Consider the following 17,761-nt stretch of genomic DNA (forward strand, 5'->3'; position numbering starts at 1 on the left):
TACATTCCTGCTTTGTGTCAACCACTGTTTTAGGTGTTGAGGACTCCATGACAATAACGAAATAGTTTCTGCCCTCAAGGAAGTTACATTCTATGGAGAAAACTATATAAATTATTATATAATTATATATATATATATATATATATATATATATGCACACACATACACACACACTATATATATATATATATATATATATAATACAAGGAGTTTGTGGGAGGGAGGGCAGTAGCAATTGGAAGATAAGGAAAGCCTTTATGTAAAAAGTAATATTTGAACTGAGTAATGAAGATTTTGATTCTAATCTAATAGGGATTCTAATAAGCAGGGACAAGGATAGGGAGTCTGTTCCAGGCTGGAAGAGAATGTCAGAACAAAGGCAAGTGAGTAGGATGTGTGAGGAAAAACAAGATGATTTTTGTCTGAACTCCAGTGTGCTTGAAAGGAGAGTAATATATAATAAGAATGGTAATGAGTCGGGTTGTGAAAGGGTTTAAATGTCAAACAGAGGAGTTTATTTCTTATACTTGAGGCAGTAGGGAATCATCAGAGTTTACTTCAAAGTTTACTAAGTAGAGGAGGAACATGGTTGGATTTGTGCTTTATATATATCATCCTGGCAGCTAAATGAAGCATGAATTAGGTTGGGGGAGCAACTTGAGTTAGGGGACTCAATTAGGAAACTACAGCAATAGTCCAGATAAACAGTAAAGGAATTCTGAATAAAGCTAGTGGCTGCATGAGTAGTAAGTAGTCAAGTGTGAAAGGTATTGTGAGGGAAGAAATGACAAGATCTGACAGGTGAGTGAATATGTGGGGCGAGAGTGAGAAGTTGTCAGTTTAAGACTGGCAGCCTACAACTTTTTAACAGACACAGGGAAGTTCAGAAAAGGGGTGAGTTTGATAGGGATGATAACAACTTCTGTTCGGGATGTATTGAATATGAGATATGTATGGAATCCTGAGTTTGAAATGTCCCATAGGGAACAAGTAATGTGGTACTAAAAATCAGGAGGACTAGGGCTACCATAGAACTGTGGTCATCTTCATAGAGATGATGAGAATAGAATAAGGATAAAGATATAGCTTTCATATAGATCAATAGGTGGAGGAATGAAATGTATGAAAATCTAGCAAAAAAAACACTGAGAAGAAATAGGCATTTAAGTAGGGAATGAATTAGGAGAAAAAGATGCCAAGAAAACTGAGATAAGAGAGTTATCTAGGAGGACAAGATAGTCAACTTGAGTTTCAAGTGCTACTAAGATGTGAGAGGGGCAGCTAGATGGCAAAGTGGATAGAACATTGGGCCTCAAGTCAGGAAAATTCTCTTCCTAAGTTCAAAAAATACTTAATAATTTAAAAAATTTGGGGGGACCTATTGGAGTTTAGTTATTTGGCTGTACATGACATGGCTATATTCATAAATAACGCTTTTATTTCCCAATGGGAACTTAATTAGTATTTCACATGTAGAATTCCAAAGGGGATATGGGGGCTGGGAAGGGAAGGAATAAGTAACTATGAGGCCTTTTGATTTCTAACTTGAGGTAATAACCCAAGATTATTCTTCTGGTACTTACCAGATATTTGTGTAATATTATGTATCCTATAATTGTTAATTATTACTTGTTTTTTGCTTTCATCTACAAAACCAGCTGAGAAAAATTTCCCTTTTATTGCTTAATAATAACTTCGTAATTGTTAACGTATAGAATCAGTGACTCTCTAATGCCTGGTATGACATAAAATCCTTCATGTCTTCCTTATTAGCCAATTTTGAGCAAACCAAGGAACATTCCACTTCCATTTTCTCATCCACAACCAATCACTGCATTCATAGTTCTCAAAGCATAGCACATAACACTTTGCTCTATCAATCACCATTTTGGAACCCCCAAAGGATGGCAGAGAACTTATCTAATGAAAGTCAGAGATGCAAAATTTCTGACAAAAAAAGTGAAAGCTGAGAAGCAATTTTTCCTCAATATTAGTGCCTTCTGTGTGAAAAGCTTCCAGTTTACTCTGTATATATCGTAAATATACTTAGTAGTTACTTCCTTTTTTTGGAATGTTCCTTGATAGCAGGAATTGTGTACTTTTAATTTTTCTTTGGATGCTTATCATTTAGTACAGTACCAAGCACAATAAGAACATAATGCCTTTTTGTTGACTTGACTTTAGTGATTTAGTATCATTGCCCATTATAAAAGCAGTTTTGGAGTCGCTAAGTATTCTATTTTCACCTCCAATGGTAGTCTTTAATATATCACCTTTGGGCACAAAGTTTGTAGGTTTCCTTTCCCATTCCACCTCTCTGCCTAGAGTAGACACTTGCATTTGCTACCAACTAAAGGAATTGAAATGGTAGGCTCTGATTCTAATTGCTGCAGTAAAAGATCTTAATGAACTGATTCAGTGTCCTGCACACAGTGGACACATAAGAAATGTAGTATTGCATTGTAACCACAAGTACTTCTTTTCTTTATTCATCCTTGTTAGTCTTTTACTATTTGAATTTGAATATTTCAGTTATTTAGTGATCCTGAAGATCACCTATAAACACTGCAAGATGTTGGAAAAGCACTATCTAATACTTTTCAGTGGCAGCTCTTGTCATGGAAAGAAAAGCATGATGAGCATCTTCCTTTATAAGTTTCTGAGGATGGTACTAGTGTTGACACAATTGTCATTGCTTAAGATTTAGTATTTTCTTGTGTGTGTGTGTGTGTGTGCGTGTGTGTGTGTGTGTGTGTGTGTGTGTATGTATGTATGTATGTGGGGGATGATTACAGTTTCCAGATCTAATGTCTTGGGGTCTTGATTGGTGCATGCAATGACAACCTATGGAGAAACAGTGTCTTAATTCTACCATAGTTTTTCTACTTTGTGAACAAATATCACATTTCCAATTCTATAGGATCTCAAGATATATTTGGGTTATCATTTTTAGATGAATAAATTTTAAAGATACCAATTTTTAAAAATTCTAAAGATTGGATTTTCAAGAAGAGGTAGTAAAAATGAATTCCTAAATATGACAATATGATTAAAACATATTTAGATTAATTGTTACTAGACTTACACTGATATAGATATAAATGAATATGGACAGAGCTGTGGATACAGAGCATTCAGAGGAAGACAATCAGAATGGTGAGAAACCTCAAGTCTGTGCCTTTTAAGCTTTAGATGAGGGGGTGTTTTTAACTTGGGGAAAAGAAGGGTTAGAGGGGTATGACATCTTTCTTCAAATATTTTTAAGGTGGCTAAGTAGAAAAGGAGTTAAAACTTGTTCTGTTCAGCTAAAGTGGCAGATTTATGAGCAAGGTGGGTAGAAGTGGGGTTCAAAGAGGCAAATTTAGGCTTGCTTGATGTCTGGAAAAACTTCCTAACAACAATAATTATCTAAAAAACAAAAAGCAACTGCCTTGGGAGACATTCCCCCTCATCAAAGGTAATCAAACAAAAGATTAATGGCCACTTGAGTGTACAATATTGGATATACATTTTAAAATATGAGTTGAATAAGATTATTGCTTAAGTCTCTTCCAATTTTGAGACTAATTCTAACCCGAATAAAGTTTTAGGAGGAAGGAGTGTTTTTTAAAAGACAAAGGCAAAAGAGCAATTCCTAAAATATAAAAACCAAGAATTCCTCTAGGGGACTAAAGTAGAACTAGAGATCTCTGGTCACGGGAAAAAGAACAGAGAAATGGAAATGAGAAGTATGCCAGTGTGGAAAAAATATTCAATTTGGTGTCAGAGGCTCTGAGTTTCAATTTCAATTTTGCTTCTTATTACCCATGGGATCCCATTTACTTTTTCTATAAGATAAGATAAAATGACCTTGATGATCTCTGAGATGCCTCCCAAATCCAGAATTCAGGCCTAAGTTAGTAAGAAGTTAGGTATGGCCATATAGCCAGTATATATAAAAAAACTCTCAGTAAATTGCTGGATACCCTTGAAAGAGAGAATTGGGCAACATGAACCTGCTGTTGAGTTAAAACAGGCCATTCTGAGAGAGTGCTGTGAGTATTCTGCAGCTCCTGCCAATTAGGAGTATTGCCAAGTCTTGGCCAGGATCCAAGTTGATTCAAGAAAGACCTGTTGGCACTTTCCTCATAAACTTTTCTTAGCTTGGTCTTTTCATTTCCCTCTTAAGCACCTGGTGAGTCCTCTGCATTAAAAGGGCTGTACTATCCACATTCCCTTCTGTCCAGAGCTCATAGAGGGCTGAAAAGGAGAGATTTTGCTGGAAGCTGTGACTCTGATCCTAGAGACTTGGATTTTTAAATCTTTTCAATAAGAAAAGCTATTGTGATATGGAAGCTTTTTTTCATAAACACACACATGGAAAACAAATACGTGTGCAGATACACAAAATGTGTATGTGTGTTAGAGATGTATATAGCAACCAAGTGGTTCAATGCCTAGAGCACCTGAAGTGGAGCAGAAAGACAAGTTCAAATACACTCTCAGACACTAGCTATGTGATCCTGCACCACTTATTTGCCTTCTGTCTATCTCAGTTTCTTTAATTATAAAATGAGGTTAAAAATAGAAACTATCCCTGATAGTTGTGGTGAGGATCAAATGAGATAATATCTGTTAAGTGCTTAATACAATGAATAACACCAAGTAGATACCATATAAATACTAGCTAGTGTTATTATATAAAGTTGCAATGTCACAATATATATGTATGTATAGCTGTTATATCATATATAAACACATAAAGACATACTATGTTTATAGTTACATTTAATACATGCACATTTATATATATATATATAATATATACACACATAAATACACATGCATGTATTTTTATAATCTCATAGGTTTAACATTAGAGGACCTGATTTCAGAATTATGGTTCTGCTGCATGTCCCCTCTAAGATCCTGAACAAAAAGGTTTCTTTTTAGGTCTAAGTTTTCTGATGTCTAAAATGAGAGAGATTGGACTATATGATCCCTTAAGCCCTTTCTTACTCTAGGTCTGTGATACTATGATGCTAACATTATCTCTTTATATAATATGTATACAGCAGGTTGATGTATAGTGGATAGAGTGATAAATCTGAAGGCCAGAAGATACATCTTTTAGAGTTCAAATCTGGCCTCATATACTTACTAGCTATGTGACCCTGAACAAGTTACTTTAACCCTGTTTGTCTCAGTTTCCTCATCTGTAAAATAAGTTGGATAAGGAAGTGGCAAATTACTGTAGTATCTTTGCCAAGAAAACCCCAAATAGTGTCATGAAAAGTCAGAAACAATTGAAAACGAGCAAACAACAACAAGGTTTTCTGTAAGATCTCTTCCAGCTCAAATCTTATGATTCAATATATAGTATACAATATGTATGTGTAGTGAAATGACAGCTCATAGTAAACTTATTCGTTTATTCAGTCATTTAATAAATACCTGGCATGTACTTACTTTTTGCAATCATTGTCCCAAGCATTGGGGATATAATACTAAAACCAAAACCATCCCTATTCTCAAAGAGTTGATTAATAGCTTGTTCAATTTCTTTTTCTAAAATAGACTATTTAAGTAATTTATTTCCTCCTCTGTTAATTTTTGTAAATTTCATTTACTTCACTTAGATTATATATTATTATATACAGTAGATTATATATTATTATTATATTTATTAGCTATTCTCTTTCTCTCAAAATTATTTTGTTACTTCTTACATATTTTGTATTTATTTAAATAAGCATATGACATATTCTTCCTAGTAAAATACAGTTATCCCTTTCGCATGGGGTTGAGAGAGGTTAGGGGCGTGCTGTTCCCAAGATCTGAAAAATCTTTGTAAATTTTTTTGGTCCTCCTTTCATACCAGAGAATAAGTCTGAATTATTATGAAATTAAAAGATAAAGTATTTTGATATTCTATAATACTATATATATATTTAATGCATTTCTAAACTTTTTTATGTCTTCTGCTGGCCTTTGTATGTTGTCTATATCTTCCATAAAACTCCCCCAAAATTCCAATTTAATTTTTTATACTGACCCAAGATACATTGTAATTGCAATGGGGAAACCAGTGATATGAATGGGATAATTGTATAAGAATAGTGCCTTGCATAAAGAAGTAGGGTAGCCTAGTGAGAGTGAATTAATATAATAATATGGGGGATTTGAAAATAGAAGTAAAACATTAAAATAAGCATTTCTTTTCAGGAACAGATATTTCTTTTAAATTATAAATGCTTTAATTTAAAAAGGCAAGTGTGATACACAAATGGGGAAGTATTTCCATTCAACAAATATTTAGTACTGGTTATTTTCAAGGTCCTATGTAAGGTGCTAAGGAGATTGAAATAAAATGGTAAATCTATCCTTATCAACTCATACCTAGAATAAGTACACTTACTATAATGTGTTCAACAACAGTAGAACAATTTGGAGAATTATAGAAGGCTCAGAATAATATAAATGAAAAATAAAGTCTTTAAGGAAAAACTGAAGAAATTGGGATTATTTAGGCTGGGAAAAGAGAGACTGACAGAAAACAAGAGACAACATAGGCAAATAGTTGTTTTGGCATAGTTGATAGAGGATTGGCCTCAGAGCAAGGGAGATGTGGGCTCAAGAACAGACTGTTATGCCATATGTGTGGAATCCTGGGTAAATCACTTAATCTCAGTGTTTTAGGCAACTCTCTAAAGCTATTAATTGCAGAGAAGATGCCAGCTGCCTCAGTAGAGGAAATTTCCTTGTTGGACAGTTACCAATACTGTTGAAATTACAGGTATTGTTATTATCCTTAGTAACAATACCTGTAATTTCATTCTTCACTAAGAACAATTCAATTCTTTACTAAGAACCAAAAAAAGAAGGCTTAGGTTAATAGGTTTAGAGGGCCCTAAACTCTTCATATTACAGGTGAGGAAACTGAAGTTGCAAACTTTTTTTCCAAGTTCACACATAATTTGTAGCAAAGATGAGAATTCAATCCACATTCTTGGTCTCTAAACCCAGAATTCCTGATGCTATACTTCTTAAACAACAGTAGTAAGGAGTTTGTATTTGAGTCATAGAGGAATTTTTAGACAATTAAGTTGTTTCACTGGAGAGGCAGGTATGGATTTTTAAAAAATAAAATCTAATCTGGTCAATGAATTAGATGATGTCTTCAAGGCCATGAAGAACCTGGGTTTTGTTATAAGACCACAGTATAGCTGTCAAGACAGATGAGGAAGATTTCCAAAATCCTCTGGGATTTAATAGCACTCACTCCATGTTAATTGCCATTTTACTAGTAAGGGTTTTACTTTTGCCAGTGCAGTGTTTATATCCAACAGCTCCTTTAACTTTATATCCTATTCCTGACAGCAAGAGAATAAAATTGGAAGAAAAAAATTTTAATACTATGATATAGAAGCAACATGAAGGCAGCTAGGTGACTCACTGTGTAGAGTGCTAGATTTAGAGTTAGGATTGAGTTCAAATATGGCCTCAGATTCTTGCTAGCTGCGTGGACTGGGACAGGTCACTTAATCTCTGTTTCCTCATTGTAAAAAAGAAATAATAATAGTATCTACCCTCTTGGTTTGTTGTAAAGTTCAAATGAGATAATAATTGTAAAGTGCTTAAAACAGTGTCAGACACATGGTAAGTACCTTGTGAATGTTAAGTATTAGATATTATTAAAACTAAATTAATATAAGCTGCACAGGGATTTTTAGGTGCAGTTTAGTGGCCCTTGTTTTAATTTGAGTTTTATCTCAGTGGCATATATGAATGGATCATAAAGGTGAGAAACTTAGGGCAAGGAGAACAATTAAAAAATTATTGTAATAATCCATGGGAAAAATAATAAGAATGTGAACTAGGGATGTGTGAATAGGGATAAGGGGATGGATGTAAAAGATGTAGAGGTAAAACTAACATGACTATTTTTTTTCCTGAGGCAATTGGGGGTAGGTGACTTGCCCAGGGTCACACAGTTAGGAAGTGGTAAGTGTCTGAGGTCCGATTTGAATTCAGGTCCTTCTAACTTCAGGCCTGGTGCTCTATGCACCTAGCTGCCCCAAGACTATGTTTAGCCATTGATTGACCAGGTAGAGGGAGGAATCCAGTGTGACTCTAAGGATGTAAGACTGGTTTTTGTAGTCCACAAAATTAGGGAAATTGAAAAACAGAATTTAATTGAAACTATATGGGTATGAATCATGAAATGGCTCAGTTTTTGAGGAATCCAAAAGGCATAGAGAAATGGATAGTAGATATAAATAAACTATATCCCATTACTATTAATGCTTTTTCATGCAAAAGGAAAGACTATCTTGATGTAATTATATAATCAGAAAGAGAAATGAGTTGGTCAAGTAAAGAGAGTAAGATAAAAAAATATAGACTATTTTAGGGATGCAGTAGATCTCAGAGAACAATTAAAGATTCAGATAAGGCATCTTTTTCAGAGGATTTTTGGAAAGACATGGTTACAAAAATAATTAATAATTTTGGCACTTAGGGCAGTTGACACAAAATCTGTGTTTAATGCTGTGGAAGCAGCATTAAAATACACCATCAAATCAACTTTTATAAGCAAATGTAATTGTTGAGACTAAGAGCAAGGTGGGGACAAACCAATGATGGCTTACCTGGGATATAGCCTAACAGAAAAGAAGCAAATTATTTGGAAGCATTCTATTTTTAACTAATCACTCTCATTAATGAGTTGCTCATTTCAGCTATTTTTATGCTGCTAGTACTGCAAAATTTTGGTTCTCTGGAGTAAAGACTTAATTCTATCTAATTTATTTATAACAAGAATCACTTGCAGAATGGGTTTGAAAAGGAGTGTCCACTGAGAAAACCAGGGATTCCGAGAAATACTGAATTATTAACCATCAAAAAATGTTAGTACATCAAGGAACTCTGCTGGCAAAAAGTAATTGGCAAAATGATAAATAGGTATAGAAGCTAGATCTGCGACTTCATTATCTTCCCAATTAAAGAAATTTCTTCTACCAGTACAAGTAAGCACTTAATTGTCTCTGCAACTTTTGTTCTTTTAGGGAACTGTCAGGGAGAATATTACCTCTACCAATGCAAAATATTTGATAACTTAGAGTATAAGAGAATTAACTGGGGTCATTGAGAAGTTCAGTCACTTGCCAAAGTTCTTCAGGCATATGTATCAGAAGCAGGACTGGAATGAAGGTTTTCCAGACTCTAAACCCCGTTCTTTCCTGTAAGACTCTGGCCCTCTGACACACGAGACAGATTCTATACATAATAAATAGTATTTGTTTTTGCCTGTATTGGGGCTTCCTCTTTTTTTCTTCCAAGAGTAATCCTTACTATGGTTTTTTAAAGCTTCACATGACTTTTGATATGCAAAAAGTCTCCTAACTGGAATAATCACACAAAAATAAATCTAAATTCACTTTTAACCTTATAAGATTCATTTTAATACCATTTTCTCTTTGAGTATAACTCTTGTTAAGCTAACTTAACTTAATTACTTAAAATTGTAAATTTTACTTAAATTTACTTAAATTACTTAAAAATGTAAAAATTTATACTAACACCTAACTTTCTAAGTGGATGAGTGAAAAATTATTAGACTAAACTATAGATGAATATAGGATGCCAAGCAAGCCAACAAATTAATAAAGGGGGAAAATTCAGTTTATTTGAAAAGGCTATCTAACTGGCTTTCAAGGCTGTGTAGACCAAGCAACGGATAAAATTTGTACTTTTCAAAAAGTTGATTTTATAAGATACCGTTTGTAATTTCAATGTTTAGTCTCCAAATTGAATCAGAATGAAGACTACATAGCTCAGAATACTGTTCATTTCATACTTCAAACTAAATGTCTAATTGTCTTCTGAACTAGTTGCCTTAACATGATGACATATGATCAAGCTGCTCCTATCATGCAATTATAATGTATCATGGGTATAAAAATGCTCAAATATAATGGTTGATGTTGGTACTATATTCTCAGAGTTAATGATGGTTATGATGATCCTTTATGTTAATGGTAACCTATTCATAGGAAAATGTCCTTTAAAGAAGGGAGTTTGGGTATTATTGGAAAGAATGTGGTATTAAAACAAAATATATCAATAAATTTTATATAACAACATAAACTCAATAGGCACACATCAATAAAAATAGACATACACATAATGGGAATCAACTGCAAACACAGACCCCATCAGCTTGCTTGAATGTTGTGACTTCTCCATATGGAGAAGCTGGGAGGCCTGCTTCCTGGAAGATCATTATGATGTATAAGAGAAGTGTCTTGGAGAAACCATGGAGCATACTTAATATCTGTAACTTGTTCTTGTCTGCTAATCACAATGTTGAGATGAAGCTCTTTGATTGTCTATGGAGAATTTAAAAAGGTATCTCAGCTTCAGCTACTTTTTCTTGACCCCATTCACTCTCTTCACTGTTTTTGCTGACTCCATTCATTCATAGCATCTGGTTAGAGCCTATGATATACAGTCAAAAGTATTTGGAAGCTGGTCTGGGGCCAAATGGCTCTGAGAAACAAACCTTGGTCCTTAGCCTTTTCATTTGTTCGTTTCCATTCTGGCTGAAGGAAGGAGAGTCTCTGATCTTGAGAGTTTCAAAGGTTAGGAAAGGGAGCCATAGGAATCCAAGAGTCACCATCAAGGCTGAATTTTATAACTAATGAAGTGATGATGCCCCAAAGAGCAAGAAGCAATTTTTAGGAATTATCTTTAGAACCCCAGTCCATCAAAATGATTCATCTGGCAGTTGAGCCACATCCATATATGAACTTGGTTGCACTAGTGGTATACAGTAATTGAACTGTTAGGGGTCTAATCTTCTCCTCCAATCCCCTCATACTCTAAACCCCACTGATATGTTCTAGGGGAAATTATGTCTTTAGGTGTCAAGGGGGATGTTTGTTTATTTCCTTTTGGTATAGCTTTTTAAAATCTAATTGATCTCAAGTGATTAAATGAAACTGGGATTCTAGTAATAGGCCACTTACAATGGAGGGAACAGAACTGGCTAATTTAAGCAAATGACTGTAGAAAAGAGAAGCCCAAATGCCTTGGGATTCTAGGGTACCTTAAATGGGTACTGGCTATAGGACAGAAAGTAGAGCTTATATATTAAATACATACACACATTAAGAAATGCATTTATAAAATATGCAAACATTAATATACAATAGAACCTTCTCAACAAATGCTCTCCACTGCCAGTATATGAATATATACATATATAATCATATACAACACCCATAACCATACCCAAGATGCACATATGTGTTTACACACATGAGTGTCCATGTGTGTATGTATGTATGTATGTATGTACATTTTCCCTAGATCTTAACACTTCCCTAGAAAAACATGGTTCAGACAAATATTGCTGGCTTAATGTTAAGACTGATCTGGCCTAATGATCATATGATCAATCATTATAAATGCCAGCAATGCTTTTCTGGACCATATAGCCCAAAGTGTAATTATTTTTAGAAAACTCATGGTATAATTGCTGGTAATGGGTATCTTTGTGGTAAAAAGAAAAAATATCCCACAATTTTTAGTTTTAGAACTTTCATTCAAAATTGTGGCAGTCAGTCAATGTGTATGTTAAATGCTAATTATATGCCAGGCACTTTGTTAATTGCTGGGGATAAAAGAAAGGCAAAAGACAATTTTTGTCCTTGAGAACCTCACAATCTGATGTGACAAAAATTTAAGTGTAACCAAAGTTAAGTGATTTCTACACTACTCTAACTATTTAATTTGGTTCATGAGGACAGTTCAAGCAAGTCCAAACAAAGAACCAGTGCTTTTCTCGCCTTGGCTTCAAGCTATGTGTACTGCCTGGACCACTAGTTTGTCAACAAGTAAACTAAGCAAACCAGACATAGCTACATGGTACATGGAATAGAGTACTAGACCTGGAGATAGGAAAACCTAAGATCAAATGCATCTTCAAACATTTTGTAGTTGCATGACTATGCACTCACTTAATCTCTGAGTACTTCAGTTTCTTTATCTGTCAAATAATAATAGCACCTACTCTCCAAAGTTATCATAAAGATAATATGAGACAGTATCTGTAAAATGCTTGGCAAACCTTAAAAATTATATATATATAATATATAATAATATATTATAATTATATAATATACAATATTATATAGTATAATAATATATCAATTATATAATTAATAATAATTATGATATAATAATAATTTAATATATATAATATTATATGACTATTGGGAATACAAAAACAATGCCTAGAATATATATGTATATACATAAATAAAATCATTATTGTTATTATCATACACTTAATATCTGCTGGGTACTGTGGTAAATTCTGGGTTCCAAAGAGAGATAAAAGCAATTCTTCTCTTCAAGGTGTATATTCTAACCAGAACAACATGAAAATATTAATGCAAGATAATATTCAATGGATGAAAAGAAATCGCAAGATGTTAAGGTACTAGCAAATGTAGGGAACCAGAGTAAGCTTCTCACAGAAGTTAAGATTTATGTTGAAGCTTGAAGGAAGTCAAAAAAAAACTTAGGCAAAAGGGAAGAGAAAAAGCATCACAGGCATTACAGCTGGTACAGAGAAACAGGAGAGAGAATGTCATGTGTGAGGTATAGCAAGTAGACCAGTGTATTGTTCAGTGTATGGAGGGGAGAGGACAAAGAAGATTGGAAAGACTGGAAAGGGCCAGATTATGAAGAGGTTTAAATATCAAATAGAGGATTTTGTATTTTATCCTGGCGATAACAAGAGAATCACAGGAATATATTGGGAGGCAGAGGATGTATTCAGATTTATACTCTAAGAAAATCACTTTAGCGGCTGAATGGAGGATGGATTGGAGTGGAGAAACTAAAGACAGGCCAATCAGAAGCCTATTGCAATAGTCCAGTTAAGATGTGATAATAGCTTGTATTAGGATGGTGTCAATATGAGTAAAAAGCAGGGAGAAATATTATGTTGGTAGAAATGATAGTATTTGGCAACAGATTACTTAAATGGGGTGAATATGAGTGAGGAATCAAGGATGACACAGAAGACATTGGATAATTGGGAGAATGGTAGTACCTTGGACAGTTATGGGGAAAGTTGGGAAAAGTCCTGGGCTTGGGAGTGGAACAGATTGATAAGTTCTGTTTTGTATTTATAAGAAAGCTCCAGAAAAAGCTGACATTCCTGAAGCTGGAAGAATTGTGGAAAAGGATAGACTAGATAGACAGATGGTAGACTTGAGCTTGGGCTCTTGAAGGTGGGAGAGGTATTGCCTCCTCTTTCTGGTTCAAAAGTTAGTATATTACCTTGCCTTAGGATGATCACTTTCAATTCAGTCATGTTCACTCCTGAACTGGCCCTCAGGCAGTAGTTTGAGGACCCCTGCATGTCTACTTTGCACCTGAAGACACATTCTCTTTAGCTTTTGCTAAAAGCCTTTATTGAGCTCTAACTGGGCCAAGTTTAGTTTGAGATATCTATGACATCAGAGTTCAATGTATCTCATAGGCAGTTGGTGATGCTTGACAGTGGCTCATAAGGGAGACTAGGGCTAGATGTATAGATCTTTAGAAAGATGAAAATTGAACTTATGAGAAGCAATGAGATCACTAAATGATGTAGTGTAGAGGAGGGAAATAAGTGTTTATTAAATGGCTACTATGTGTCAATGTTATAAATGTTTTAAACATTATGTAAATATTTAAATGTTATATAAATACTTTTCTATTTTACAGTTTAGGAAAGTGAAGCGTACAGAAATTAAGTGACTTTTATAGTATTGACTCTTCTCTAGAGGAAGAAGTGAAGAGAAACCAGAAGAGATCCTTGGGGATACCCATAGTTAGTAGGTGTACTATGACTTATGGGTAGGCAATTTGGCTGCCCCTTAACTTTTCTTCCTCATTTATTTTATTTTCAAATCAAATTGTTTATCTGTTCTTACTGTGCTTGCTTTTCAATCCAGAGCTCTCAAGAGAGGAAGGACCATGGATTTCTCAGGAATTTAACCAAAATGGTTAAATGGTTAATCAAAATGGTTTTGAATGCATACCAGAAGGAGCTGCTAGCTATCACATGCAGACCAATCCATTTATGTCTATGCATATGGACAAGAAACAAGTATCTGGTATCAGAATTTTTAAAATTTATGCTTCATATATATATATATTTATATATGTGTATATTTATGATATGATTATTACATATAGACTTAGATTTTTACATATAGACTAAAAGTATTGTTTCTTTGGGAAAAGACTCTCTTTCTCTCTCTTTTTTTTTTCCTGAGGCAATTGGCAGTTAAGTAACTTGCCCAGGGTCACACAGCCAGGAAGTATTAAGTGTCTAAGGACAAATTTGAACTCAAGTCCTCCTGATTTCAGGGCTATCCACTGCACCACCTAACTGCCCTCAAAAGACCATGACTTAAAGAAGTTCCCTTATCTCAATATGCATCAAATCCTTCCTTGATCCATTCAATCTTCTATTTAGTCACAAGTGATTTTCCCAAAGAGCAGTTCTAATTATGTCATCCTTCACTTAATAAATCCAGTGTTTTTCCTCTCACCTCCAGAGTGAGATATACAATCCTGTTTGATGTTCAAAGTCCTTTATAACCTATCTACTTCCTACCTCCCCCCTCCCCAATACTTTTCCGATCTTATTCCTTGCCAGGAATACTGACTACTTACAATTCCTTAAACAAGACACCCCATCTTTCCACCACTCCAGACATTTTCTCTGACTTCTCCCATATTTAGAATGTTTTTCCTTCTCATCTTTATCTCCTGACTTCCCTGGCTTCTTTCAAATCCCAACTAAAATCTCATCAACCACCTCTCCCACCCTTCTTGATTCTAGTATCTTTCTTCTTTTTATTATTTTGTATTTTTCTTCCATGTACCATACTTATTCATTCTTTCTTGTTGCCTCTGTAACTTTGACTGTGAGCTTTTTGGGACTGTCTTTTGCCTTTTTTTTTTTTGACCCCTAGTGCTTAACATAGTGCTTGGCTTATAGCAGGCTCTTAATAAATGTGTACTGACCAACTCCCTATTACTTCTGTGATCATCATTACTGCACAGGCTCTATTAATCCAGGGCAAAGAACTAAGTGCACATTTTCTATCACCATCTGAAATAGATTCACTATTGTTGACAGTATGCCAAAGAGTTTTTTCAAATTACTCCTAATATAAAGTTTCCTATCTTACTTGATCAAATAGTTTTATCAAGCAAAGCAAGTTTCAACAATATATATGTACATGTATGTATGTATGCATGCATGTATATATATACACACATGCAGATAAACATCACACACGTTTGCAATACTGTGCATAAAATTTTTATCACTGTTATAATGTAATCATAAGTTCTATTGATCCCTGCTCACAGGAACCATTAACTTCTGTAGTTAAAAATTTCATTGTCTAAAAGAATATGTTTGCTTCTAAATATCTGTGATTGGTATATGATGGTGGGATGAAATATACTTCCTAGATAGTCAGTCCTAGATTGGACATTGTTTCTTTGACTTTTCTTGGATTATTATTGCAAGGTAAGGGGAGACTTTTCCCCTTATCTTTCAGTATTGCTAAGTTCAAGAAAAAGCTTATTTTAGTTTGATGTTTGAGTTTGTTTGAGAAAATTCAATTTTAAGGAACTGCTATGACAGGGGGTGTTAGCTGTGTGCTAGTATTACAAAGATCTAATTCCCATGCCATCCTACATTCTATATAGCAGGGCTTCTTAAACTTTTTCCACTAGTGACCCCTTTTAACTTGAGACATTTTTATATGACCCCAGGTATAGAGGTATATAAAATAGGTATAAAACCTAAACATTTACTGATAATTCATGACCTACAAATTCAGTTATAAGATCTTACCTGGGGTTACAAACAACAGTTTAAGAATCCTTGCTTTACAGAAAAATTCTCTCACCTAGTATGTCCATATAAAGCTTGGTCAGCAGTCATCCCAGGCACTCATTATGTTTTGCTGATATCCTACTAATTAATACACAACATATTTGAAAAAAAGAATAAGGAACATTTTACATACCTTCGATGAGAAGCATAATTGCCAGTAATATGTCCAGAGCCATCACAACCGGGAGTGGGGCACCTATAATTAAAATTATAAATAGCATCATTTACTGGAATTTACTTGAGAAAAAATCAGAATGTTCAAACAATTAAGTTCTTAAAAAAAGCACCTTCTTTGTTGAGTTCTTAAAGACCTGTCTCTACTATTGTTCTACTTGTCTCTGTAGAGATAGTACTTGATTGAACTAAAGTTTGACGTCTAATTCAATAAAAACAAAGTATAACTTCCAAATACAAACCTTAGGTTAAATTCCTCCTCCTAGGATGCTATCATAGTTCTAAGTAGGCATGTGCAGAAAATAGCATTCTATAGTTCTCTGGGCACAGAACAATTTTATTTTTCTTAGGTCATCAACTAATTGAATTAATTGATTTGAACAACAAATGAGAACCCCAAATGTAGTCAAATTTTCTCATGGATACTTTCAGAAGTGTGGTATAGTGAATAGAGGGCAAGACTTGGAGTCAGGACCTAATTCAAGTTCTATCTCTGATTGGTATTGGTTTTATAACACTGAAGATCAACTCTCTAAGACTTTAAGTCACTCAATCTATTACAAAAGAGTTACAGGTCTCCATCCATATGTGTGGAGGGACTTTCCATATGGGGAAATTCCAACTGAAGAAATCACAGACACTAACCATGTCATGAGCTCTTTAAATTTAGTAGAGTGCAGTTCTAATAATCGTGTTTTTATGCAGAGTTGGATCTGCCACAGGTCAAATTTTGCAGCTGGTATAACAACAATGTGGATACTTCCATTAAAAGTCTTATGTAATAGTATGTAAAGCAGGTGTCACTCTTAGGTATTATATTGGTTTCTCAAAGATGTTTGCATTATGTGCGACCAGTTTTCAAAATATTTTAGGGTTGACATTTCTAGTACAATGGGCATGAAGCTGTGGTTGGATCCACAAATCTCTGAACATTGACCAAAATAAACTCCAGGGTGAGTGGAGGTTAGAGTGGCTTGATTTAATCGTCCAGGGATAGCATCTGCTTTTAGCCCTAGAGAAGGCACTGCCCATGCATAGAGTACATCCTCTGATGAGAATAACATTTGAATTGGAAGTTCTATAGGAAGAACTACTCGATTGTCTACCTCTAGGAGTCGTAATTGTCCGGGAGTCAAGTCTTGGGTTGGTACTATATATGAATTGAATGACAAATCTTTGTAGTCAGTGTATTTGTAGCTTCAGTACCACTGATGGGCCATGGTTTTGACTGTTTGTAGGGTGTTATAAATAGTTTAATTGGGTATGTCTAGGACTAGATCTAGCTCAAAATGGTCAGGATTAGCTGAAATCTTTTAGGTGTAAGCTAAATGCTTTATTTAAGCTACATTTTGATTGTCCAAGTGCACTTTCCAGTACACTTACCATGTCACGACTTTTCTCCTCTTTTTGGAGTATTTTTATTAGGTATTTGAAGTTACTTTATTGAGGAGGGTGACAGGTGGTGTGTATGCACCTTATTGCCTATTTCAATTAAGCTCTCTATTCTTAATTTACTACTAAATCCTCCTTCATGTCTTTGTTTCAATAGACAATTCGTTGTGTTCTAACATAGAAAATGTAGCCCATTGCTTCCCCCTTCCTATGCTACACCTTGACCTAATGTTT

General features: G+C 34.5%; 1 protein-coding gene across 2 annotated transcripts in view; it reads right to left on the reverse strand.

Moving 5' to 3' along the window:
* MYT1L (myelin transcription factor 1 like) overlaps positions 1–17,761 on the reverse strand; it is a 660,434-nt gene that overhangs the window by 67,925 nt on the left and 574,748 nt on the right. For both annotated transcript variants that reach the window (XM_031951169.1, XM_031951168.1), the window contains one exon: positions 16,095–16,157. In XM_031951169.1, the coding sequence (XP_031807029.1) occupies positions 16,095–16,157 (63 nt within the window). The remainder of the gene's footprint in view (positions 1–16,094; positions 16,158–17,761) is intronic.

Source organism: Sarcophilus harrisii, chromosome 2 (genome assembly GCF_902635505.1).
Source record: "Sarcophilus harrisii chromosome 2, mSarHar1.11, whole genome shotgun sequence".
NCBI lineage: Eukaryota > Metazoa > Chordata > Mammalia > Dasyuromorphia > Dasyuridae > Sarcophilus > Sarcophilus harrisii.